The following is a 27,138-nucleotide window of genomic DNA, read 5'->3' as shown; positions in this document are numbered from 1 at the left end:
TATTCCAGTGAGCATCTGGAAATCTTAGGCTGTGTCCATGCTAGTAAAATCAAGGATGCCTGGGAATGTTCCCAGGAATGTTCCTCAAGTGTGGAACATGATACTGTACTACTGAAGTGCTGGAATGTTGCTTGGCAGAATTTTGGCCCGTGCAGGCTGGTATTTGTCTCAGCTGTTCCCAGGTAGGGTTTGAAACTGGAGACCATTCCCAAGAAGTGGATTTTATGCAGTCACCCAGATTCAGAGAACTCAGAAGTTTCCAATCCTGGTGTGAGCTGTTCTGTGCCAGCTGCCCTCAATGTTTGGGGACATTCCTGTGCACATTTAATGCACTGGTACCAGTATCTGTTACTCAAAGTGAAAATCTGGCTAAACCCTTCCCCCTGTTTGCCTTTCATGTCACCTTTGCTTCTCAGAGAACGTGAATGTGTCTCAGGAGCTTGTTTACATGGTGTTTATTTAAATTATGCTCCAGCGAGTGTCATTGTAGCTGACTCTGTGTCAGTGATTTCCTTTGATCACTCACAAGTACTGATTTGAAATGGGGTTCACGGGCATGAACTTTATGCAGGAGCATATTTTGAATATGTAAGACACTTCTGAACAATATTAATTGTTTTGTGACGTGCTGGCTGTAAAGAAAGATCAAAGATTTACTACTCTAGAGCTATGCTCATATGTTATAGAGAGTTCCTATCCCCAAAACACCACAGTTTCAAGAGCTGATCTGCAGAAGAAGTGTCCCAGGTTCACCTCTTTGTTTATTTAAAGGTCCAGGAAAAGCAGGGTAGTGGCCAATGTAAAACCCAGGCAATTGTAAGTTGTAAAAATGAAATAGATACTGGCACATCCTGAGCCTGACAACCCATCCTGATCCTACACAGCCTGATCCTGTACACCCATCCTGATCCTGCACACCCTGCGTCCTGAACACCTACCCTGAGCCTGCACACTCATCCTGAGCCCTGCACACCCTGATCCTGCACACCCAGAGCCCTGCACACACACCCTGAGTCCTGCACATCCTGAGCCTGAATACCCATCCTGAGCTTGCACACCCTGAGTCCTGAACACCCACCCTGATCTTGCAAATCCGGATCCTGCACACCCATCCTGAGCCCTGAACATCCACCCTGTGCCTTTTATATTCTGATTCTGCACACCCAGAACCCCACACACCCTGAGCACTGCACATCCAGAACCCTGCACACCCACCCTGAGCCCTGCACACCCACAGCCCTAGACACCCCGAGCCCTGCACAACCTGAGTCCTGCACACCCACAGCCCTGCACACCCATCCTGATCCTGCACACCCTGAATCCCAACACCCACCCTCGTTCTGCACACCCTAAGCCCTGCACACCCAGAACCCCGCACACTCAGAACCTTCCACACCCAGAACCCTGCACACCCAGAATCCCAACACTCACCCTCATTCTGCACACCCAGAACCCTGCACACCCAGAAGAATCCCAACACTCACCCTCATTCTGCACACCCTGAACCTTCCACACCCTGAACCCTGCACACTCAGAACTTTCCACACCCAGAACCCTGCACACCCAGAACCCTGCACACCCAGAATCCCAACACTCACCCTCATTCTGCACACCCTGAACCCCGCACACTCAGAACCTTGCACACCCAGAACCCTGCACACCCAGAAGAATCCCAACACTCACCCTCATTCTGCACACCCAGAACCCCACACACCCTGAACCCCTCACACTCAGAACCCCCGCACACCCTTTTCTTGCCTGCTGGAACAGGATAAACCCCATCCCCGGGCAGTGGCTCCTGTGCCATCCCCACAAAGTCCCCCAGGCTGTCCCTCCGCCTCTGCAGAGCGCAGTGAGGGCTGTCCCCAACCGCAGCTCTCGTACTTTCCTCCTGAGTCACAGCCCGAGTGCCAGACAGGAGCTCTTTGAACATCACATTATTGAGAATCCTCCCCATCACATTATTGAGAATCCTCCCCGCCGCCTCGGAGCGCACAGAGCCGGGTCACAGAGCTCTGAAAGTCCGAACTTCCATAACACAATCACGGAGAGACTGCGAGAGAAAATTTCCCAGACTCGCTTGAAACCGAGTTTGTGCCTTGTTTGAGATGAAACGCTTATCAGGGTTTACAAGCCTTCCTGGTAAATTTTAGCCCTGCGCCGGGGGAATTCCCTGCAGGGGGTGGTGTAAATGTTGAAGAAAGAGCTGCACTGTAATTGTGAAAGCATGAGAAACCATAGAGGGGTTTTCAAATGAATTTTCAGGTTCATTCACAGCTTGGCTGAAGAGCAGCTGTGGGAAACAAACCTCCTGAGAACTGAAGTGGAGCTCAGAGCTGCAATTCTTCAGCGAAGCAGGGAATTTARGCATTTCAGTGGTGGGGAAATGAAACTGGCTGGTGCTTTGTTTCACTGGGTGAGAAAACAGCCCATTCCTTAGGGTTTGGACTTGGTCCAGAGTAGTTTTCAAGATAAAGGAAGAAAAAAAGTTATTTAAAATTTCCTTTAACCCCGGCATGTCTTGAGAAGGAAAATATTTTTGTTTGGAATTTCAGTTCTAATCATGAGTGGCTTAATTTAGGGCATTATTAAGCATTATTYTTGAAGGCATTTGTTTCCTGTAGCTGTCACTGAGTCAACTGGAGAGGTACACAGGTGTTCATCATACAAAGATGTCCTAATTGTTGTCCTGCCCCAAACTGAAACACTCATTTTTGGTGCTGGGATCCCACTTGGAACTGGTATTCCATCCCAGGGGACAGTATGAAATATGGAACATGCTTCCCTTATGGTTTCCTCCCTTTATAACCTAAATTTGCCGATCCATTTGTTCCAACAGCTCGTGAAGAATGAATGGGGACAGACAGGCTTTTTAAAAATGTGTAATATAAATTTGATTGCCCTTTAAAATCAGTGCCATTAGGATCCAGATTTTCAAAGCTCRTAAGTGCTTTACATCCAGTGATTTAAATTGGAACGAGACACCTCTMCAGCTTCTGAAGGTCTATGGCTTCTATCTGTTAATTAATAATGAAGAGGTGGGGTTTCTCAGGCCTGTCTGTCTCTGTGATAACCTCATCTCCTCCTGCCCACCCTCCAAGGCCTCCCCAGCTTTATCTCCCAGGCACTGAGCCCTCTGAATGACTTTCCATTTGTTCTCAGGCAGATAAGCAGCACCTCTGTAATATCCCCTTGCTGCAGCGTGGCTCTGACGCAGCCGGGGTGGTGAAGACTTGATCAGATTAGAGTTTATCAGGCTCACAAACGCAGCCTGGACACTTCTTGTATCTCCAGGGTTACACTGAGCACRGGGCTGCCCTTGGATTCGGTGTCTCCATTCAGGAAAATGCTCCAGCACGTGCCTGAGCAAGTGAACAGCCCCATTTAGTGCCTGCACAGCTCCCTTTGGCTTTGTCAGGATCTGCTTAAACATTGCCTCGGATTAGAGCTCGAGGGTGACTGGTTTATCATCTCAGGAGTGGTCAAGAGGGAAATAGGTGCTGCTGCATAATTCCACATGGAAAGCACTCATCTGTTGCATGAGGAGGTGCTGGAAGAGGAACTCTCAGTTSGAGTGGTACATGAGAAGTTTTGAAGCATGAAAAATACTGGCGGAGGAAGCTGGTTTGCTGTCGTGTAGATGTGCCCTGTGTTGTGAACTGGTCTTAAATCAGATTTAAAGCAAGAAGATCTTTTATGTAATGGATAATTGAAATATTGCAGAAGCACACAGGATTTGAATTCATGCTGAGGGGAAAAAAAAAATCCACAGAAACTCCAATCAGGGCGCAGGTTGTTGGCAGGACAAGGCAATGTTGGTTCGACAGTMAAGAAATGTTTTCTATTTCATAATGTTCTTGTGTTGTAGAAGCATTTGAGGTGTCTGAAAATACCAGTATGTTCAGCAGTTTGAGCTCACGACTCTCTGACTCATCCCACTGAAAATGCCAAAGAAATAAAGCAATTCCTTTGTGTCCTTCCAGAGTGGACAGCAAACACTCCYAGGTGGTCAAGAAAAGCACCCACAGTTATCAGGACACCTAAAATTCARGGAGTTTAAAGATTGCAGCACAAAATCCAGGAACTTTGGCACAATCCCTTAGATCCCTACAAACAGGTGGCGAAACCGTAGATAATGAAAAATCAGGACTGAGAGAAATTTGGGTCATTTGATAAGGAGGTTTAGTGAACTTTCCTGTATTTATTGCACTTTTGTTACTCCATTCTGTGCTAGGTGTGAGGCTCCACAGCTCCTTGCTGGGAATCTTGGCTGCTCCTAGCCCGAGGTGTGGGGTTAATCTTTAAACTGTGGGGATCCTTGGCCCGTCCCAGTGGGGCAGCCAAGATAAGAGGCACTGCAGCGAGCAGGGGATTACACCCAGCCTCAGTTCATTCCCATTTTGTAAATGATTAGTGGCTGCTTTAGTAAATAATTGTTCACCCCAGCGTGTGCAGTGCCCCAGCCTGTAAAATGTTTATAACACCTGAGAATAGTTTATTGCCTCCATATAAACTGCTTATAAATGGAAAATTAGCGTGGTGTGGGACTAAGGGCAGGGGCAGAGAGGGCAGTGTTGGGCCTCTGTTCCCAAACTCTGGGATCCTTCTGCCAGGGGAGGGATTTGGGACCCTGCAGAGTCAGGAAAAGGCCCCCTTGGAGTGYACATGAGCTGGAATTGTCAGAGCCCTCTGGGCTCTAATGCATGAGGATTTATCCTGAGGATACAGATAAGAAGGTATTATGATGACTGGCAGCTGGAAGAAAATGGGCAATGCTGCCTTTTCAGTGCTGGGAGGGACTGCCTGGCTCTGGGAGATGTTTATTCCCTTCACTGACTGGGGCTGGCAGAGTCAGTCCCTTCCCCAATGCCTTTCTGTCCCTTCCCCAATGTCTTTCCATCCCTTCCCCAGTGCCTTTCAATCCCTTTCCCAATGCCTTTTCTGTCCCTTCCCCAAAGCATTTCCAGTCCCTTCCCCAACACCTTTTCTGTCCCTTCCCCAATGCCTTTCTCTTTGACCTGTCTGTGGTGTCACAACTGGGACTGGGGCTGATCCTCCTCCATCCCCCAAATGTAAATTATCAACAGCAGAACAAGAGATGGTGATGAAAAATCCCAAATACCTTTCAGTACATCTGTGATGAACGTGTTTTCCTTTATTTTCTCATCTCCCCTTTAATGCTGGCCCTGGCTTGACTCAGCCCGCTCCCTCCGTTTGGATTGGCTTCTGGTGGGAAGTTTAGTAGCTGTACCTTTGTTTTTCTCTTCTTGCACTGCTGCAGAATGTGAAATTTTTGCAGATTTTTGTGTGTCAGGGAGTTTCTTATGTGGCTCTGTAGCTGCAGAGTCTAACAGATGAAACCTGCACTGTTGTCACTGTGCCCCGCTCCCCAAACCCAAAGCTCTGGGAGAGCTCTGAGGACACTTTAATGTTCAGTTAAATCTGAWTTAACCCAACGTCCTGGCATTTGTGTGTGTTTTTCATGGGTCCTTCTCCTTCCACAGGCCCATAAATGAGGCTAAAATAACATAAATGTAACAGAAGCATAAAAATAACACAGGATTTTCTTCCCTTGATCCCAGCATCAAAACCAACAGGAACATGTGATGGGATCATGTGAATCCACATTACTCTGGCCCCACAAACGGTTCCCTAAAGTCTGTTAAAAAAAACTATGGAAAAACATAAATACAAATACCACAAGTGTCATAAAATCACAGAATGKTTTTTGTTGGAAAGGAGCTTTAAAGATCATCTAGTCCAAACCCTAAATGTATTTTTCCCCATGTTTTCTGCTCTAATCGAAGAGCTGCAGTGTGGCCTTGAGAGGAAGGAAGGCAAAGGATATTTTCTTGATGAGCATTCTGTTAGAAAAATGTGGAAATCTCTGATGTGGGAACTGTGACAGTGGAGAGCAAAGAAGAGACTCTTTCTCTGGTGCAGAAGTAAAATCAGATCAAAACGAGAAAGTGTTTTGGAAAAGTGGAACCAGTTGGAAATACTGGGTAAATCCTGTAGCCTGTGCCCAGTTCAGACTCCTGGTGATGCTCCAGTTTATCTCACRTGGTGCTGAAAGTGCTCATGGATATCTTGCACGAGTGAGAGCTGCACATCTCTGTTAGAGGTGCTGTTTTCCTCTTTTTATATAAACATATGTATATATAAAATACACATTATTATGTCTACTTAAGTTCTAAGGAAATGGGATCTGAAATCAGCCTGAAATGAAATGGCAGTCCCCTGAAAAACCTGAAAGCTGGGCCCTGAATTGTGGCAGAGTMCAAATTCTCAGTTTCTCAGGATTTTCTGGGTTATGAGCAAGACTGTGGGTGCAGTTTATTTATCACCTCTGCAAGATTTAATGTGATAACTCTTGAGATCTCAGCACACTGAGGTAGAATGTCATAAAGGTGTCTGGGAAACAGATGTTCCAGTCTCTGTGAGCTGCTGGGAAACCGTGCATCACTGAATTCATGTGCAAGCAGCTGCAGCTTTGCAAGCTTTCATTCCCTGAATAAATTCTTTGGACATCTATTCCACTTTGGCAACCGTGGCTGTGCTGAGCTGAAGGTACAAGTAAAGCCCAGTGGCAGCAACAGGGTGGAGCTTTTATCAAACCCACTGATAACAACAGAAAGGTGGATTCACTTTCAGGCAATCAGGTCTTGAAGTTTGGGAAGGGAACCATTACTGCCCAGCAGATATGAATGGATAGGAGAGGTTCTTTTTGGTCAGGATTTGCTTTGTGTAGGTGGTGAAAAGGTTTTCTGTGCTTTAATAATGGTGATCTCAGTGCTGCAAGATATCCACAAGACCCTAAGACAAGGCTTAATAACAGAATTATTCAGCCAGTCTTTTGGGGAAAGATGTTTTGTTGTGGGTATTCACTTTTGGCCTTTAGTTTTACAGAAAATCTGAGTGGCTGAAGCTGTAATAATTCTGTTGGACAGCCAAAATTAGCACCTGTCTTCAAATAATGCTTTTAAAAAATAAAACCAGAAATGGGCCTTGTGCCCAAAGTCACGCTGGAGGATTGCAAAATCCAAACCAGGACTTGAGACTTTTGCCTGAGCTCCTCAACCTGCTACAAGACTCAAATGAAAAGTGTGCAGGGAGGAAAGAAAAGCCTCCCTGCATGTTCTGTGCTACAGCAGAGCTCAGTGGGGAAATCTCAGCAGGGAATTTYCACCCAGGGCACAACTCCTGCTTCTTGGAGGTGGAACTGAGCCTTTTCCRTGCTCTGATCTCAGGGTGGGTTCATTCCTTCCCCGTGGAGCTGGCGATCCRTCTTATTTGATGGAGAAATTGCTATGACAAAATGCTAAAAGCTCTTGCTCCGGGCTATTTTTAATCTACTGTAGGTGAAAGATCAGAACACATTTTTGGAAGATTTATGTGCGGTACCCTCGTGCTGCGCTGGATGGGATAAATGGGAGTTGACAAAATACAGGACACGAGATATAAACCCTTGACCTGTGACATTCCGAGTCATCACGACTGTATGTTACCTCATTTATGTTCTGGAGGCAAAGCCTTTGCTCTGAGGGAATCTCAGAAACGCTCAGCAGAGGTGCAGGAACGTGGTTCTCACTCAGACTTTATGCTTTTTTTTTTTGTAGGTGATCAGTAGTTAAATCTCCTCTCAGGCCTTGGTGGGTTTAGTGCAGAACATTTCCAGGCAGTTTCATTGCTGTGTGTGTGTGCACAGGAACACAATAACATGTTTGTGCACAGGAACACATCTGTGTTTTGTGGAAAGGGCGAAGCTACTTAATGACAGCTCAGCTTGTGCAGCCTCAGCAGTTTCGCTGATCCTTTAATAGTCCAGGCTTTCCAACTGCTTCCAACTCTCTGTTCCCTGCATCCATTTCAGAAACAAGAGCCCTGATAAAGCCAGGAGACTTTAGAAATTCTCTTTTTCACTGTTTTCACATCACGTTCAGGGTTCTGCTGAAGCAGTGGTGATGTTCATCTGCACCGTGTGCTTCCAAAATTCCACCTCCTTGTGAGGGGCACATCCCAAATTAGTCTGGGGATTTGTTCTGCACGTGCAAATCTTTTCTTGGGCAGGGAAGTGTCACACGGAGACTTGGCTGAAGAAAGCAAGCTGTTTAATCTTAAATGGTAATTGTCATCCTCTGGCTAATGATAAGCAATATTATGGCCTGGGTATCAGCTGTAATTAAGCAGTAAGACACAACAAGGTGTATGTTACAGGGGGGGGGAGATAACAGTGCAGCAGAGCCAGTGACCTGCAGAGCCCATTATCTGCCAGCTGCACGAGCCAGAGTGTGCACGTGTGGTCCCAAACACCCCATCCCCTCTGCCCCTGCCCAAAACCAGGCTGCTTTTGGGGGGCAAAACCAGCAAAAAGTTGTATGGTTTCTAAAAAAAAGCTTAATTTTTGAGTAGCTGATTCCTGCATGTTTAATAAACCAGCATGAAACGTTCTTGGGGTCACTCGCTGGAGTTCAGGGAAATGGCCACCACTTCAGGCGAGGCCAGGGAGGGGTGGGGTGTGCAGGGAAGGGTTCCCAATTCCAGCACCAAACCAGCAGCAACAGCCACCTGCTCCAGGAAAGAATTCCTGCTGCTTTCACAGATAGCAGAGGGGGCTGGAACGTGGTATTAGATGGACTTTGTCTCAGAGCAGGTTTAGGGTTAGAATTAAAGGTTGGAGGAGTGAAGTTTGTACTGTTCATAGCGAGCACAAAACCTTTCCTGTCAGGGAAAGGAGGTGCCATTGCCCTTGTCCTGCACAGGGTGACAAAACGGGAGCAGGGAATGAAAACCAGGGTGGCACAAACCCCAAACCAAAGGGGGTGAGAACATCTATGAGTCCTGGTTCCTCAAGCACAATCCATGCTCTGTGCTTCAGGGATCCTAGAGGAAATCCAGGATCCTAGAGGATCATAGGGATYCTAAAGGAAAACCAGTGCTGGAGGAGGAAACTCCAGTGAGTGAGACTTTCCAGGGACAGGGAATGTAGAGCAGGATCAGTCCTGCTCTGCCATTTTCCTTCATTCCTTGTGTTACCTCTAATGAAAGTTTGCAGGGCAGAACACTTCAATGTGGATTTTTAGTTTAAGCATCATGGAYGTGGTTCTGCTGCCCCTTGGTACCGGGCTGCTGCGGATAATTGCACAAAATTAAAACACAGTGGGTCAAATTGCTGTGGTTTGTTCCYGTGTAACAGTCTGTCTCACACTTAGTTATTCATGGGTTTTCTCCCCCCCAGCCACACAAATTAGAATGTCATTGGGATCTTGGTAAACAAACTGCTGACAATTTAGTCTGGGCAGAGGAGAAGAGCAGCAATAAACTGAGAGGTGAGAATTGTCTCTCTCATCTGCTCTTTCAGCCACCAATTGCCAGGACAGAATGTGTCTGTATGGATTTCCTAAATTTGGGGTGATGTTACCCATTGAAGTGGGTGGGTTCCTATTTAGCCAAATAATAATYTGCAGGGTCTTTAGCAAGCTGGGAGCAGGGTGGACAATCCCGAGTTGTGCTGTTTGTTGTCACAAGCAGAGGTCAGTTCCGAGGGCTGGGATGGCTGAGCCCATCTGGACCCTGATTTCAGTGGATGTCCTGGATATTACTGTATTAAAAATATAAATACATAAAGTTAGGCTTAACATAAGAGCAGAGAGACAAGGCAGAGGCCAGAACCAGCTGTCTGCTCCTCGGAGCCCCTCTCCCGGGTGCGAGTGTTTCTGATTACAGCTGTGCACTGTAAATGCCTGCTCCATGTCTGGGGATAATCCATTCAGAGCAATTACAAGGCATCCGTCACCAGCAGGACCTGAGCCACAGGCTGCTTATCTGGGAAAATTGATGGAAGGGAAGGAGAGAGCGAGGGGAGGAAATCAATGCCTTTCCCCAGCGTTATCTGCCAAATTGAATTAAGCAGCACGGGATCCCTGCACGGGAGCTGGGCAGGGATGGGGGCACCTTCCCGGGCATCCCCCGACACCTCAGGTGGGCACAGCGAGTTCAGATCTTCCCCTGCAGAACCTCCAACCCCACAGCAGCAGATCCAGGTGGGAGCTTTGTGTCTGCTCAGTCCTGATGCACAATCCCGTGTTCTTTTTTTGGTGCAGCCCAAGTCCCATCCYGGTTTTTCCAGGCGGAGCGTTGGAGGGAAGGCAGCAGGGCTGACATCAGCAAAGATGCAGTAATTGCAGGCTGCAGAGCCAGGACTAGGAAACCTCTGCTGCTGAAAAACGCTGCGTGTGTCAAATCCCTTGGCACCGTGGTTAATCCTGAGCTGGGAGCTGCTGCCAGGCAGAGGGGCTGCAATTTGGGGCACGGGGTTTGTGGGGGAATTGAACCAGCCAGGAAATGGAGCAGGGAACGTTTGGTGCCGTGCTTTCCTCTGCTGCTCCTCTCACCTCGTGGGATGGAATGAGAACTGAGGGAAATTGGATTTTTCCGTGTCTGACTGGTCAAAGCAGGGCTGSAAATGCAGGAGCTGGGTTTGGGAATGCTGAGCAGCCTGGGAAGGGACACYTCACCTCGCTGGGCCTGCAGTCAGCACCACAAAGGAGATTTTGGTGGCTTCTCCCCAGTGGGATTGCAGATCCAGAGAAGTCACACTGGCACCTGGGCTGACTGCAGGGCTTTGCTTCCACCCACGGGCTGTGTGGAACCTGCTTTGACCCTGGGTCACAGAAAAGAAAGGGTTAAATGACCCTTTTTGACAACCAGTGATGGAATTTCTGTTCCAGGTCTGGAACTGAGCACATGGAACAACCCAAAACGCTGTGTTACCAACAGGGTTTGTAAAGGTCTCCTTGTAAACTTTCTTCCTAAGATCATGGTCACTGATGGTCTTTATGGCATTTACAAAAACGAGATTTTGGTGCAAATCTGACCTCCTTTGGAGAAGTGAAAYCTCATTTTCTTTTGACCTGTGCAGGTTTTCTCTTGTTCCATGGAGTGTTCCTCAACAGTCCATAGGGATGGGAGGTGGAAGGGTCAGAGGGCCAGGATGGCTGGGCCAGGGTGGCCCTAGGGTGGCTCTGGGACAGTCCTTTAAGGGTAAAATTCTCCAGGTTCCAGGTCGAGGAGCTGACTCAACAGAAAACCAACACCAAAGTAAATCCAAAACRAGCCAGAAACCCCACCAAAGCTGAGCAGAACAATTCAAGCTCCATCAATCCAGCCCAGAGAGCCGTGGAAACTTCTTTTCCCTCCCAAATAAAAGTGTGTGGGAATTTGCATGGCAGTCAGGTAATACTTAAAGCGCCCATAAGCCATCCCATAAAAATTCCAGTGGCGTGTACGTCACRCAGCTGGGTTTTATTAGAGCCCTGCTCTTCCTCCTGACAGTGCCTGGGAGCTCAGATCTCCMTTAACTCTGCCATTCCTGCCCTTCTGCTGCTGCTTCCCACATTCCTGGCGTTTGCCATATGTTGTAGGATCCTTGCAGGATGGGTTTATTTCATTTTAATTTGGTTTTTCAGCAAATKAAGGTGGGAGCACGTGAAAAGTGTGGGGCAGCAAGGAAGGCTGTCCTCATTTTTCCCCGAAATCCCTCAGGCTTTTCCTTTCCCTGGGCTCCATCTGCCAAACTGGGATTGGGGGCTGCTCCCAGAACAGTGGGAACCACTCAAGTTCTTTGTTTAACCCCATTTATGGGATTTTGTGGCCTTTTCTTTGAGCCGTGCCCCACACAAGGTTTGGATTTGCCACGTGTTTGGGTTTTCAGTGGCGTTTCCTGATGGCTGGACAACACAAGCTGTTGAATAAGACATGAAAAAAGTTTTTAACTCCAGGCCTCAGGAAATTGGATTTTTATTTCTGATATTTGTATTATTTCAGCTACTTTGAGTTTGGGTCAATTCAGCTCACTTGGTTACTGAGCAGGTTCAGGTCTCAATGTTTCTCATTTTTACTAAACTGAAGTTTTTCTGTCAGCAGAACCAGAATTTCCAAACCCAGTTGGTTCCCCCTTAACCATAAACAGCTTGACTGGGCTTCACCAATCTGTGTTGGTGACAGAATACTCCATTTTTTCAGCCTCTGCTACTCAAATTTGGTTTGATATTTAGTTTGTAACAGGAATACCACAACAAGTCTCTCTGAGAAGGAACAGCAGGAGCAAAATTATTTGAACTTTTAATTTCAGAGTGAGAGTAACTTAACTTTGTCCAGGTGGAAGGACACAGATCTGGATGGGATGTGGGGCACAAGATCCCTTCCAAGGATGTTCAGGACACAAACCCACCCCTTGGAAAGCTGAGTGAGTCACAAATAAGAAGYAGAGATTTATTTCTTTAAGCTCTTTGCTCATTTTCCGGCTTTTCCACTGCTTTACAAGGGCATTTCAGAAATGTCCCAGAGCTGTGGAAATTCTGCAGCCACTTCTCAGAAAACCATGAGAGAATTATTCTGACATATGTTTCCATCTCCTGCTTTTTGCATTTTCCCCTCTTGTGTTTCTTTTTTCTTTGACCTAGAACAAACTTTTCTATGCTTACAATCCTTGCTATTCCAAAGAAATTCCACTTGAGTGTTAGAATTTCCCCAATTGCAGCAATCCCAGTTAATTCCAGTCTTTTTCCAGCAGCAGCCCTGAAGAGGATTTTGTGTTCAATGATGCCTCAGGGAGGATAATTTTCCTGGTTTGTCTAGGAAAACAGGAAAAAGGTGCTTGAAGGGGGAGCAGCACCTCAGCAAAGCACAGAGAACTCCAAAAACATCCCAGAGCTCTTTATTTTTTTTCTGGACAAACAATTTTATTTTCGGTAATGCGTCTATACACTGTACATTCAGTCACTGTGGTATATAAGCATAGCTATTTTCATACATAATCTCATAAAGTCCTTTATTTTACAATATTATCTGCATCGGGGGGGAGGGGATGTGGAAAAGGGGGTGGAAAAGGACTATCAAGGTACACAGCGAAATAGATAAATATGCCAAGCTTTTTTCTTATTTTTTTTTAAATCAGGCATTTATAAACAAGAAAGCATACATTACTTACATAAAAATAGTTCTAGAATAGTAGAGTAAGTCATAATATTGTCATTAGCAGCAGCATAGGAGAGACCAGGATAACAAAAATGTGCTGAAATGCTATTGGCTATTATAAATGTAAAGATTTATTTTTYTTAAATTRAAAAAAWGTYATTTCTGTGAGTTCTTTTGATTTAAAAAAAAAAAAAAAGAACAAAACAAAACCCCCCCCAAAAAAACAAAACAACAACCAAGCCAACAAAAAACTTCTCTCTAAAACACATGGACTGCTGAGAGGGCAGAATGGAACAAAAATCAACCTTTTGGTAATAAAATACTTTACAGTGAAAATAAGGACAAATAAAATGCAAATGATGGAGAAAGGTTATAACCCACATTGAAAACTTGCAAAAAGATTTTGTTTTGTTTTTTTTTTCCTAACAGACAGCAAAGGTTCTTCTCAGTTAAAAACACAACTCATAAAACAAGACAACTACCAGGTAAGAAAGAGTTTTGAAAAAGTAAACACCATATACACTTATAATACAACAGTGTAAAATGAAAAAAAGTATTTACATGTTGAATTTACTTTTAATGTTTTTTTTTACATTGGCTAGTTCTGTTTGAAAAGCAGAATATTATGTATAGAGTTAGCTGCTCCATAGATATGAATGTTATTGCTGTTGGTTTTTTTTTTTCCCTTCGTTAAGTCTTCTTTCAGTAATAGAAACAAGGAGTAATTAAACTGAATATACAAGTAGTAATATATTTGTAGGTACAGGGAGAGTCAACAGCCTGTATGAAACACCTCTTCTCCCTTGGAACTTCTTAAAGGAAACTAAAGCACGGAGGGGAAGGGGGAGGAGATGGAGGGGCAGCCCCTCTCCCTGGGAATGCAGGAGGAAGAATTCCATGGGATTGGGCTGCCCCAGCTTTACTGAGGTGTTGCAGACAYAGAAATGACACCCAGAGCTCCCTGGCCTCGAGCACCTTCACACAGGGGGCTGCTCTGCAGAACCCCCCCGGTGACAATCCCCCTCTGGGGCTGCCACAGAGACACTGATAATTGTTCTGAATTAAAGAAATTACACCCTCTGCAGAAACAATCCTGCTTTCTGCAGAAAGAATGATCTGATTGTTAAACATGGTTAGGAAAAGCCCAAATGGCTTAAGCCAGACCCAGCCCTGTGAGCCCCTCCTGGGCAGTGGCTGCTGCTGGGGAAGGTTTGGTTTGTTCCTGCTCTTCTTGCACCTTATTTATCTTCCTGCTTTTAAACCTTAATTGACAGAAATGGCTTTTCACTCCCCAGCACATAATTCTAGGGAGTCTTGGGGTGAGTTCAGCTGCAGGTATTGCCCTGCACAGAGCTCTGAAGGTGGGGCAGAGGAGGAAATCCCAGGCTGAATTTCAGTTTGGAGATTCTCTGCTGCCCCCGTGACCCTTCCTTCACCTGTGCAGCACAGGTGAGGCTGAATGGGGGTGTATTTTTAATATTCTGGGTTTTAACTTTGAAAATCCCACAGATTTCCTTCCTTCAGGAGCATGGGAGCCTCATGCCCAGTGAGTGACTGCATTTCCCTGGACACAAAAAAGGAAAACTCACGGTGTGCTCAGGTGATTGGCTTTTCCTGGGGAAAACAGCTGGATGTGGACACATTGCCTTTTATTTTTTGGGTTATAAAGGGAGAGAAACTATCAAAGATCAGGGGGAAAACCCAAACAAGCACAAGTTCCAAAGCCAGGCTTCCATGAGCTGCCAGGGGAGCGGGGTCTGTTCTCTGTGTGGTTCCCAACACGGCAGTAAAGCAGAGCACGAGAGACTTGAAATGCACAAAAATGATCAGCTACAGCTACAGTTGTTTAGTTTCCCTTGAAGAAATAAGTGGATAATACAGATCTGGAAATCATAAGGCTGAGAACATTTTTCTGCATACTGCATAACAAAAGAACCCCTTTACATAAGACAGTAATAATGCCCATTAATGACTATATGGCAGAGTTTAATCCATGCATATGATTTAATAATCGCAGAAAAAAAAAACATACAAAGAAAATAAAACCCCACATTAAAAAAAAAAACAAAAACAAAAAAACAAACAACCTGCTCAAGCATAATCAAAATTCCTTTTGCATTGCACTTTAGAAGGAGATCTGCACCTAGAGCCAGTCTCCAGCATCCCAAACACACAAGGGCCAACCCCTGTAGCCACAGACAGGTTCAGGTCATTGACTTGGTGTGACTGTTTCTGTTTCTTGCTCCCAACAGTTTTACATTGTCCCAGTAATTCCATTCCTTTCRTATTTCTTCTTTTTTTTTTGTACCTAAAACATATATATGAACTTCTTTGTTAATGCTCACAGTTATTATAATGGTTATTATAATGGTTTCAAGCAAACAGCTCTTGTTTAAAAAAAAAAATCTCTCTAATGTACTGTAAGTAAATACCATAATTTTAGGATTGGAAGCCGCTTTCTGTCTACTGGGAAATAATTTTGAAGCTTACATAGTTTGCATTAATGTCCAAAAGCAAATAAAGATTACTGGAAATATGTGACTTCTTTTAGAATAACTTCTGGGTATGATGATGCATAGGGGGGGTTTCTCTTTTTTTTTTCTTTTTTTTGTTTCTTTTTATTCTTTAAGGTAAAAAAAGTGTCAGCATTGCCTAGAGAAGATGCTGAGAGGAAAAATGAGCTGGAAGGCACATCTGCAGCCCTAGATCACATTTTCACTTGCTTGAGTGTGTCAGAGGTGAGTGTTTATGGGTGAAAAATAACTTTTCTCTTGATCAGTAAAGCACCAGCTTTATTTGTTAAGCACTTTGGGGAATCTGCTGCTTCCCCAGCTTGGGTCAGACACACAGCCACAAAACCAGGCTCTAACTGAACCAGCAGCACAGGGGGGAATTGCTGGATCCTCCTTTGCTTAAATGGATGTGATGGGAGGTGTCAGTGGTGGCAGATTGGGTTTGCACAGCTCTTAGGGCAGAATCTCAAATGCTTGATGTGTATGTTTTAGAAAGAGGGAATAAAATGCAGAGTAAGATTCTGACAAAGTGCAGGTTTTTTTTAAAAAAAAATAAAATACAAAAAAACCTCAGCACCACCCCCAAGGCAGTGATGGYTTGCTGCATTGTATCCCCGGGGCTGCGGCTTGGATCCCAAAATTAAAGTAATTTCTCTTTTTTAAAAACAAAAAGTTTTTTTAAAAAAAGATGTAGGCTTATTCACAGCAGCAAAAATGTTGGTTTTCTGTTYTGTAGTATCCGACACTGCGACGTTGGACTCTCCTTGGGCACAGAAATCCTGACTGACAGTTCAGAATGGAAGCAGGGAAATACTGAATTCATGGTAAGATGGTGCAACAAGATGAGTTTTCCAGAAAACTGAAAGCTGAAGATTTCAGAATGACTTCAACACACAGATGTCTCTGCTTTGTTCCTCTACCAACTGCTCATCCATTTCCTTCCTTTCTCTCTTTCTTTTCCCAAGGCTGAAATGCTCTTGGGTGAAGTCTCTGAACGCAGAGGGGTCTGTGGGGTCGGGTTGGGGTTCTCAAAACAACCCCTTCTCCTCCCCTCACCCCTGCACACTGCTGCAGCTTCCCTTCTTCCTGTGTCCAGGGCAGGAAATGGACTTGGTTCACTCTAATGAAAAAAAAAAAATCAACTTGGGAAAGCACTCTGAACTTCTCCTGCACCCACGGGACGGGATGGAACCGCGAGGGCTTCCGAGATGGCTGGAAAACTGCTCCTGACATGGCATCATCACCACTGAGGGGCTTCTGCACAAAGAATCCCAAAACCTATAAAGTCATTAAAAATTGTGCATCGAAGGTTTGTTTTTTGTTGTGGTTTTTTTTTTTTTCTTTTTTTTTTGTTTTGCTTTTAAAGGTTCATTATAAAAATCTCAATAATTTTTTTTTTTAATACCAAGTCTGTGTAATGAATTATTTTAAATAGCTTATAAGAAAAAGTTGGTTTGTTTTTAAATTCCAAAATGTCCCAACAGGCAGGAGAACACAAAGCCACTGCCCTGCTCGCCTTGGACTCCGGGTTTAGCTGGACCACGCTGCTCTGYTTGGAGTTTGCCGGTAGAAAATTTCGCTGTGGACTTAAAAGTATTTTGTTTACAAACACTTTGTGTTTCTTTTTTTTTTTCTAGGCACAGTAAGATGTTGTGCTATATGGATTGGGTAAAAAAAAAAAAAAAAAAAAAAGGGAAGAAAACATCTTAAGAAAAAAAAAAAAAAAAAAAAGAGGCGGAATTCAGTGCTTCTGTTCTAGAGAGTAACAACATTTGCCTTCCAACTACTGAGAATCCGTWTTCCTAAAGTGTGTGCCAGGACACCGCTACTCACACGTGCGCTCCCAGTCCCATCTGTCCCTCCCCGTGCTGGGGACAAGGTTTAGTTCTCCAGGGGGCTGGAGGTGCTCTCACTGCTGGGCTGGCTGCTGGCTTTAGGCCACAGTTGTTCCTGAAGTTCCTTGACCACTTTCTCCAGGTGCTCGCGGGCCTCGCGCTCGTGCAGGAGGTCGGCGCGGAGCTGCTCGCGGTCGGCCTCGGCGTGCTGCAGCTTCACCTGCAGGTCCTCGATCTGTGGGGACAAACACAGGGGGTAGGAACAGCCTGGGGCAGCATGGAAATTATCAGTGTTGAGGGCAGGAAGGAATTCCCTGCTCTGTTTTCCATGCACTGCAGCACAACCCGCTTAGCTTTGAAACCTAAACACTCCCAGCAGCTCCAGCTCCAGAAAGGAAAGTGAAAACCAGAAGAGTTAAGAAATTCCTTAATGTTAACTCTGAGCACTTCCTAAAGCATCACTGTTACTTCTTTAAGCAGTGACAGCAGCTCAGCAAAGCAAACCCCAGGTGGTTCACAGGGGATTCACTTTCAGCTCTATCACAATGATAATTTTTATAAGTAAATATTTACAAAGTTAATATAATTGACCAGAAATGGCTGCTGATGGGCCCGGCCTGTCCCAGCCCTGCACTGTCCCCTCTTTGCTCACAGCAGGACCTGCAGCAGCCCTCAGCCTCCCTGACCTTCCTGTTTGGTTCTTTCTGACAGCAAAGGCAGAAAATGCCCCCAAGATCAGAGGGTGCAAATAGCAGAGGAGCAGTGCCCTTCAAGAAAGGAAATTTTGGCAAAGATTGCCATTTAGCWAGGAAAGGAAACCTCCAATGTTTTGGGCTAAAATGCAGGTAAAACTCCCCCCATCCATATTTGGATTTCAGTATCAAAAGTTAAGAAAAAAAGGAAGGCCTAAAGGTGTTAAGCATCTAATATTTGAAGTTTACACTTCATTTCCACCCTGACTGTGTTGTTGTCTCCCCTCCYGGCCTGATGCTGTTTCTGTCACACTGAGCTGGTCGAGAGAACTGTGGTTTCCTCAAAAATAGTGACCAACTTCCTGTTGCACCCCAAGCTGTGGCTATAAGGAYGTCTAAAGCTTTCCTTCAAATTTCTAACGACTGAAGAATTTAAGTTATGATGACATCAAATCCAGCCTTGGGAGTGGGTTACTCACAGGAATTCTGTGGTACCAGCTGTGCCAGCCCTGAGACAGGAGCTGCCACATGCCCTGTGCCCAAGGACAGCTCTGGGGGCTCAGGGGTGGCTGTGACATGAGCTGCTGCAGGGGACACTGCCAGCCTGGCCTCAAAAAAAATAATTGCATATTTGAGTTCTTTTTGAGGTGATTTTTACCCTTTATGCTTAGCAAACTTCATGTATTCCTTCCCAAAGAGGGAATACAGTAGGAGGCTGAAAATCCCCAGTGCCACAGAGTGGTGCAGCCCCTGCAGGGCACAGCAGAGCCCCCAGCCCCAATTCACCTGCCCCGAGCCCTGCAGGGCACAGCAGAGCCCCCAGCCCCAATTCACCTGAGCCCCCAGCCCCAATTCACCTGCCCCCAGCCCCAATTCACCTGCCCTGAGCCCTGCAGGGCACACCAGAGCCCCCAGCCCCAATTCACCTGAGCCCCCAGCCCCAATTCACCTGCCCCCAGCCCTGCAGGGCACGCCCAGCACAGCAGCAGCCCCGGGCAGCTCTGTTTAGTCTGGCCAGCCCTTATCAGCCCTTATCAGTGAGACATCCTGTGATGCTGAGAGGAAGCCCCACATCATTTCCTGCTCCTGGCCAGACGTGTCTCAGCGGGCGCAGGCGGCCACTCCCCTTCCCCTTATCAGAGCCCTGCTGATTGCCAGCTTGGCTGCTGAGCTGCCCTTCCCCCTTAGAGCCACATGGACCTGCAGCTCCATCTCTAGCTGTGTCCCTCTGTGTTCCCTCTGCCAGGAGCTTTCCAGGGCTGTTAAACTACTGGAAGTATTTGAAATGCATAGAAATACACATTAAAATAATAATGTGTATATATATATAAATATAAACAGATTAAAGTGTGTCGGACAGGAGCTTTTCAGGGCTGTTAAACTATTGGAAGTATTTGAAATGCATAGAAATACATATTAAAATAATAATGTGTATATATAAATATAATATATAAATATATAAATATAAACAGATTAAAGTGTGTTGGACAGGAGCTTTCCAGGGTGGTTAAACTATTGGAAATATTCGAAATGCATAGAAATACACTCTAAAATGTTAAAAGTAGTGGGTATATATAAACAGATTAAAGTGTGTTCGACAGGAGCTTTCCAGGGCTGTTAAACTATTGGAAATATTCAAAATGCATAGAAATACACACTAAAATGTTAAAAGTAGTGGGTATATATAAATATAAACATATTAAAGTGTGTTCAACAGGAGCTGTGCAGGGCTGTGTTGGAGGGTTCCACAGAAGGCCCTGCACACTGGTGCACAGAGTTTAAATCCAGTTTAAACTCATTTTCTGGAATCCCTGCCCTATTTTGGTGCTTTTTCCAGTCTCCAAACTGGGAGCAGTGTTATCCCCCGTGGCTCTCACCTGTGCTGAGTACTTGGCWCGGAGCCTGCCGGCCTCGCAGCCCTTGTCACACACGCGGATCTGCCGCGCCTGCTCCAGCTCCCTCTTGAGCCGCACCCGGGACTCGTTGGCTTCCTTCATCTTCTTCTCGTTCTCCGCCCGCAGGCGCTCGATCTCCTTCCGCAGGTTGCGCTTGGCYTCTGTCGCTTCTCTCAGCTTCTCCTTCTTGGCCACTCGGAGGAACTCCAGCTCCTGGGACACACAACGGGTGAGGAGTGAGGAGCAGAGGCCAGGGCAGTGACCACAGAGCCACCCAAACTCTGTCCAAACCCATCCAAACCCCATCCAAACCCATCCAAACCCATCCAAACCCCATCCAAACTCATCCAAACCCCATCCAAACCCATCCAAAGCCATCCAAAGCCATCCAAACCCCATCCAAACCCCATCCAAACCCATCCAAACCCCATCCAAACCCTATCCAAATCTATCCAAACCCATCCAAACCTCATCCAAACCCCATCCCTAGCTCCATACAGAGCCATCCAAACTCATCCAAACCCCATCCCCAGCTCCATACAGAGCCATCTAAACCCCATCCAAACCCATCCAAACCCCATCCAAACTCATCCAAACCCCATCCAAACCCCATCCCCAGCTCCATACAGAGCCATCCAAACCCCATCCAAATCCCATCCCCAGTTCTATACAGAGCCATCCAAACCCCATCCAAACCCCATCCCCAGCTCCATCCAGAGCCATCCAAACCCCATCCAAACCCATCCAAACCCCATCCAAACCCCATCCCCAGCTCCATACGAGACATCTAAACCCATCCAAACCCATCCAAACCCCATTCCCAGCTCCTGCTGCTGTGACCATGACTGAACCCCGCTCTGAACTCTGCACCAGCTCTTCTCCTTTAAATCCTGCGGGGTTCCTGCTCCCCATCCACCCCAAAGCCCTGGATAACAAAAAGCTCRGCGCTACAGCCCCGTTTTGCTTTGTCAAGCAGAATGGCTGTGACCATCTGGGCCTGAATAAAGATGAACTGCAGTTGGAGAGAGCTCCAGCACCAGCTCCACGTTCCAAAGCACCCGACTGCAGTGCCTGGGCTGGAACTGAAAGCTCTGGAGATGTAAAGTGCAGTTCCTGAGTGTCCTTTGTGTACAGCAAAGCTTGACAGGACATCAGAAACCAGCTCCATTTTATCGAGCCCCCTAAAAAAACACTCAAGGCAAGGACAAAACCACACTGTGTGTGTTTGCCAGTTCTGGGGTGAGCCCCAAGAACTCCTGACACCCAGCTCTGCCACAACAGCTGGAAAACTCCAGGCTAAAACCTGCAGCTGAATGGAAACCACACTTTGCTCTGGGAACTGCCACTCCCCCTGTCCAGACTGGGAGCTGCTGCCTTGGAATCTCAAAGCCATGAGGGAGCCATTAATTGARGTGATAATGATAAAGAACCTCAAGGTACAAAGGCAGAAACTCCTAAGYTGCTCAAACACACGTTCACAGCACRSACAGAGATGAGGCTCATSAAAGTCTGTTTCCTAAATGGTTAAATTAGMAACTACAGATCTATTTTTTCCCCCAGAAGCAGCAGCATTTCCTCCCCGTCCGAGTCAAACCCTCCAGCCCCGGTTGCTGTGAAGTAACAGCGCAGGGTCATGRGAAATTCGCTGCTTTGACAATCTCACTTCCCAGCCAGGCCATTGTTAGCTGGGCCATGGCCCTGGAAATACACACAGAGCCCTGGAAGTGCACAGAGCTCCTGGAAATACAAACAGAGCTCTTGGAAATACACAGAGAGTCCCTGGATGTGCACACAGAGCCCTGGAAGTGCACACAGCTCCTGGAAATCCACAGAGAGTCCCTGGAAGTGCACACAGAACCTCTGGAAATATATGGAGAGTCCCTGGAAGTGCACAGAGAATCCCTAGAAGTACACACAGAACCTCTGGAAATACACACAGAATCCATGGAAGTGCACAGAGAGTCCCTGGAAATACATGGAGAGTCCCTGGAACTACACACAGAACCTCTGGAAATACATAGAGTGTGCCTGAAAATACACAGAGAGTCCCTGGAAATGCACAGAGAGTCCCTGGAAGTGCACAGAGAAGCTCTGGAAATATATAGAGAGTCCCTAAAAATACAGAGAGAGCCCTGGAAGTGCACACACAGCTCCTGAAAATACACAGAGAGCCCTGAAGTGCACAGAGAGTCCCTGGAAGTGCACACAGAACCTCTGGAAATACACAGAGAGATCCTGGAAGTGCACACACACACACACAAACACACACACTTTCTGTGAACAACTGGGAATCCACACCTTCCCAAATGGAAAACAATGGTTGGACATCAGAGTTCCTCTGCCCCTGATACAAGGCTTGATTTCACTCAGCTGCCTGATGGAATTCCTGCCCTAAGTACTCATTATTTAGGTATCACTCATAAATACTCGGTTTAAATACATAAATTAAAACATAGATTTACTGGAGCACAAAGGAATTGAGCAATTTGCTCAGGGTAACTAAAAATGAGAGCATCAGTGCTGGTTTTGTGTCTCCCAGTGCTGGTTTTGTGTCTCCCATGCTCACTCAAACCAAGCCCTGGTTTCCACCATCCCACAGATTCCAGCCCCAGCTTGGGAACAGCTCCACACAAAATATTCCAAGAGGACACACAAATCTTCTCTGCTGGCTCTGCTGCTCTTCTACTTCTCTGCCCTCCTTTTGCCCCAGCTCCAATAAAAGCTAGTTCAGGCATCCCTGTGCTCAGTGCTGATCTGCACAAAGGAGGGATCCAGGATTTCCAGAAATGAGGAGCAGCAGGGCCATGGGATTCCTGACAAAGCCCTGACTTCAGCTGTGGCCCTGTCCCAGGAACACCCTCCCTCACAAAGCTTTTAAAAACTCCAGCTAAAGCCTCCAGAAATGTTTCCTGTTCAGTGAAATGAAAACAAAATAAACTCCGCTGGACCAGAAGATTTTTTTTTTCAGTAATGAAAAGATGTTGATTTTGGTAACCATGGATTTATAACCCAAGGAAAAACAGGTGGCAAGCTTAAAAACGWAGGACTGGTTCTGGGCTTTGGTTTCCCAGCTGAATTTACAAACAGAGCCCCAGCAAAGGCTGTTGCTATTTGGGAAAAACGAGGCAATTTCATTTCAGAGCTCCCTGAAAGCTGAGCTGCACCTGGCAGGGCAGGGTTACCTGGTGCAGGCTGCGCTTGGCCTGCAGCGCCGCGTTCAGCTTCTCCTCCTGCTTCACCCTCATCTTCACCACCTCGTGCAGGAACTTCTCTTTGGCTTCTTTTGTGTCCAGGCCACTGTCCAGGGCCTGCCTGAGGTGCTCCAGCTCAGCCTCCAGCCCGCTGCTGTGTGGGTCAGGGTGTGCAGCCACCTCGTAGGAGCTGCTGACGGGTGCTGGTGGCTGCATCCCAGGGGAGCTCATGTCCTTGGCAGAGCTGGAGGAGGTGAAGGATGGGGAGGAGAGCGAGGATAAGGAGGAGGTGACTGGGAAACAGAAATGTTGAGAGTTAATTTGAAAACGTCCAAAATTCATATGTATATTAACCACAAATCATGTATATTTTATATATATARATRTATATAGCTCAAWATGTTCCAAGACCCTTTAGTAAAGAGACAATTAAAAAAACAGAAAGGAAAACAAAAAACCTACCAATTTTRTAGTTTGATACTTGAAATATGAACCTTGAAAATGGATGAAAATGCAACCTTGACTTAAAGGACTGACTTGCAATTTGTTGGAATTGTGACCRTGCAACTCCTGTCACAAAGGCACCACCGAGGAACTGAGCTCCCAAAATTCCACTGAAACCCCCCAGAAGTTGCACAGGATAATAAATAATAAAATACCAATAAAATAATAGTAAAATAAAGGTAGCCTCAAGCATCACTCACATTCTTCCCTGGTTTCTACTTCAATCTCTGCTTCTGACTCCTTGTCCTCCTCGGGGGCGGTGGCCGTGGTGGCCGYGGTGGCYRYGGTGGCCGTGGTGGCCGCAGCCTCGGGCACTGCCGTGTGCTCTGTGCCGTGTTTCCTCTTCCTGGGCTGGGCAGAACCCARGGATTCGCTGCTCCGGGACACCACGGTGGCACAGGGGGGGTTGCTGATGATTTTCTGCTGGGCTGGAGGGGCCAGCGCCACGTTGGGAGCCACRGCGCTCTCAAAGCTCTTGTAGGAGTAGAAGCTGCTTGGGAGGGGGAGGAAAAAAAAGGGGGAAATGGTCACGTTCCTGGATTTGGAGAGCTTCCCAATCCTGTGTTACACAGGGGAATGGCAGAGAATCCCCCASATTGGCACCAGAACCTGCTTGTGTTAACCCTCATTAAACCCAGGGATGGCAGATGCCCCTGAGAAGGGATCCCATCCCAAATCCCACACATCCCAAAAAGATGAGATCTCCCAGAGCCTCAAAGTCCTAAAATTGTTTCCTCCTGCTYCTCATGGCACTGTGGTTTTACCCAAACGCACAGCTGGGCTTGTGTCTGTCCACAAATGTTCTGTAAACTCAAACCAGGATTTCCTTACGGAAAATCCTGTGGTGGAAAAGCATCTCCTTGWGCCTCTGTGATTCTGACACAGGACCTGAGTGTTTCTGTGTGACACCAAAGGTACAACACAACAAACCTTTGGGTAAGCCTTGGTGTWAAAGGGCAGCAATACTGTAAGATCAAACATGTGGAATTGTGCAAAATGCAGAGCAAAGGCTTTGCAGCTTCAGTTCAGCACCTGCTGAAGGTCTGTGTCTTCAGTTATGTGTTAAAATTTTTTCCTGAAGCTGTTGAATGTGGGTTTTTTATACTGAAATCAGCCAGATTTCTCCTGGGGATACCAAGGACACATTCTTACACCACTTCTCTCCCTACCTAGTTTCAAAAGCAGGATATACTGGTAGGTTTTTTTACCTTCTATTTTCCTTTTTTTTAATCAATCCCCATGTCCTCTATAAGAAACTTGCTCATCAGGGCAGCAAAAAGCCTTATCCATAATATTCCCTAAAAACACCTGGTCACTTAAGTCAAACTTCCCAGGCAGAAACCTGGCYTGGAGGTTTTTCACACTGAACAGTTCCAGTGTGGCACGGGGATGTCCAACTGCCCCGACCCTTTCTGCTCTCAGTGTGACACTGCAGTCCCACTGTTGGGGCTCACTCATTCTGGAATGTTCCTCTCCAAAAGCAGAGCGTGGCCTYGGGGTCTGGATGGGTCTGAGAGGCTCAGGAGCCTTTCCTGGCTCTCTCTGCCAGGATCCCCTGGTGCCAGGGCACACACAGAGGGTTTGGGCTGTTCTTCAGCCTCCCTGGCACTGTGTGGATGGGAGAGCACGGAGCTGTGCTGGGAGCACTGCCCAGGTACCACGGACAGGGCTTGGGAATGCTGGAGCTCGCTGACCACTGCCAGGACACCCTCCCTCCAACAGCAAAACCCAAGAATTTTGATGGTTGTACCCCCAAATGACCACCCCTTCCCAGCAGCCTCCCCTGACAYTTCCATTGTCCCCTAAAACCATCGACRCTTCCATTGTCCCCTAAAACCATCGATACTTTTTTGGCGTTTCCTTCCTGTGAATTAAACCCTGCAGCTGCCAACGCTCTGACTGAGCAAAGGATAATCCCAAAGCCACCCAAAGCATCCTCACACCCCTGTCCCCAGGCTTTGTGTCCTCACCTGTCCCGGATGAGGGCGGGCAGGTGACCGGAGAGCTCCTTCTCGCTGGCGGACACGGCGGGGGACCAGGGCCGGAATGCGGACAGGCGCTGCCGGGGGTGGACACAGCCGATGCTCTGGGGACAGAACAGGAAATTATTGACTCAAAAAAAACCTCTGAAAGCATAAATCACCATGGAGAGGAACTGCTGCTTCCTAGGGCATCCCCGGTTATCCCCACAACTGCTCCCCAGCTCAGAGGGAACTGCGCTCGTGGGGTTTCTCGGCCAATTCTGTGTGGTTTGTAGGGATCACAAAATYCTGAGCCTTGCAGGATTCCTGTCCCTCAAAGGCACCAGGGAATTCCTTCCTTCCTTCCCTGTCACAATCCAGGTCAGAGGGAACTTAATGCTGACCAGGACAAAGACAGAAATGTTACTGATTTAGAAACCTTGGGCATGTTCTTGCCCTTATTTTCTCCTCTGTTTTCAGTGGCGTGATGCTTGGTGCCAATTTGATCTCTTTGGATTACAAAATATTCAACAATCACCTTATTAGATGAACTGGATAAGGACCGTAACCAACTGGACTGTTTTTCCTTCTCAGTAGAAGCTGGAGRTTGGGAAGCAGAGTCATCTATTTTGGGCTTTTTGGAAGCAGGAGGATCTGAAGAGACCTGAAACAAAGACAAAGCAGGAAAAAATCAACGTCAGAATCCCTCATTCTGCAATCAGCTCAGAACCAAGTTGTAAGGCAAAAGCAAATTTTGATATTTCAAAGGAAGAAACTCTGTGTGTTTTTCTGTTTTTTTCAAATGTGAGGCCAAACAAAGGAGGGCAAACAAGGGGCAGACAGCAGTTATGACACAACAACTTCATTCCTTCACRGGACACACCGAGGTCAAGCGTGGATGGCGCAGGAGAGATGGGAAGAGATCAAAGAGAGACACTCACTCCAAGCTGCACAGAACCACGGCCTGGTATGATTTTTTTCTACGCAGAAAGGTAAGTTTAATGTGGTTGCTGAGCTGGAAAGATTATTTTAAACGAGAACAGAACAGACTTTGTTATTCTGTTTGCAGTGGTTGTTATGCCGATGACTTCACTACCCCACAGCTGCAGTGGATTCTGGGGGTGCTGCCAAGAGCTGCTTTGCCTTTTCCACAAGTGGCTCAGCCTGGCCCATAAATCATCCTCAAGCATAAGAAAGCCCTTTGGCAAGCAAAATCCCTTTCCTTCAACACTGTGAAGGGATAAAATTCCTATAGTCCCAGCGTGGCTTGCAAAAAAATTGGTAACTACTGGTTTAACTGGTGCACTGGGGACAGCAGCTTGGAGCCCTGCCAGCACAAACACCTCCAACAGCAGGGAGGGAGAAGGTTCTGGACCTTGTGCTGCATCATGACCAGAAATAATAAAAGAAACATCCCACCCTTGTTTCTATTCCTTTTTCTGTCTTTTTTTGCAGCTCTGAATTCTCCACCTTTCCACGCTCCCACTCTGCCTGGCTCCCGGAAAGATGGCAGAACCACGTTGCAGTAATTAATAATTGCTCCTATTTGCATTCATTTGTTTTGTCCTC

At 46.6% G+C, this 27,138-nt stretch overlaps 1 protein-coding gene and 1 long non-coding RNA gene across 5 annotated transcripts in view; one reads left to right on the top strand and one right to left on the bottom strand.

Annotated features, from left to right (window-relative positions):
• The window catches only part of LOC130583438 (uncharacterized), a 32,215-nt gene extending 15,379 nt beyond the window's left edge, over window positions 1-16,836 (top strand). Inside the window, exons 2-5 of one of the 4 annotated variants that reach the window (XR_008966428.1) lie at window positions 13,408-13,463; window positions 14,488-15,716; window positions 16,228-16,315; window positions 16,457-16,836. This is a non-coding gene — a long non-coding RNA (uncharacterized LOC130583438). Of the gene's footprint in view, window positions 1-11,057; window positions 11,236-13,407; window positions 13,464-14,487; window positions 15,717-16,227 lie in introns of all 4 variants that reach the window. The other 3 variants (XR_008966429.1, XR_008966430.1, XR_008966427.1) reach the window with 3 other exon arrangements.
• Window positions 16,837-17,205: 369 nt separating this feature from the next.
• The window catches only part of SKI (SKI proto-oncogene), a 98,905-nt gene continuing 88,972 nt past the window's right edge, over window positions 17,206-27,138 (bottom strand). The window contains exons 3-8 of the mRNA XM_057382771.1: window positions 26,108-26,233; window positions 25,579-25,694; window positions 23,809-24,098; window positions 23,096-23,397; window positions 19,896-20,126; window positions 17,206-17,561 (exon numbers count right to left, since the gene is read on the bottom strand). Coding sequence (XP_057238754.1) covers window positions 17,373-17,561; window positions 19,896-20,126; window positions 23,096-23,397; window positions 23,809-24,098; window positions 25,579-25,694; window positions 26,108-26,233 — 1,254 coding nt within the window. The 3' untranslated portion in view covers window positions 17,206-17,372. The remainder of the gene's footprint in view (window positions 17,562-19,895; window positions 20,127-23,095; window positions 23,398-23,808; window positions 24,099-25,578; window positions 25,695-26,107; window positions 26,234-27,138) is intronic.

The sequence above is a fragment of the Malurus melanocephalus genome, unplaced genomic scaffold (assembly GCF_030028575.1).
Source record: "Malurus melanocephalus ecotype Western Australia unplaced genomic scaffold, MMel_1.1 scaffold_587, whole genome shotgun sequence".
NCBI lineage: Eukaryota > Metazoa > Chordata > Aves > Passeriformes > Maluridae > Malurus > Malurus melanocephalus.
This window is presented reverse-complemented; position numbering and strand designations above follow the sequence as displayed.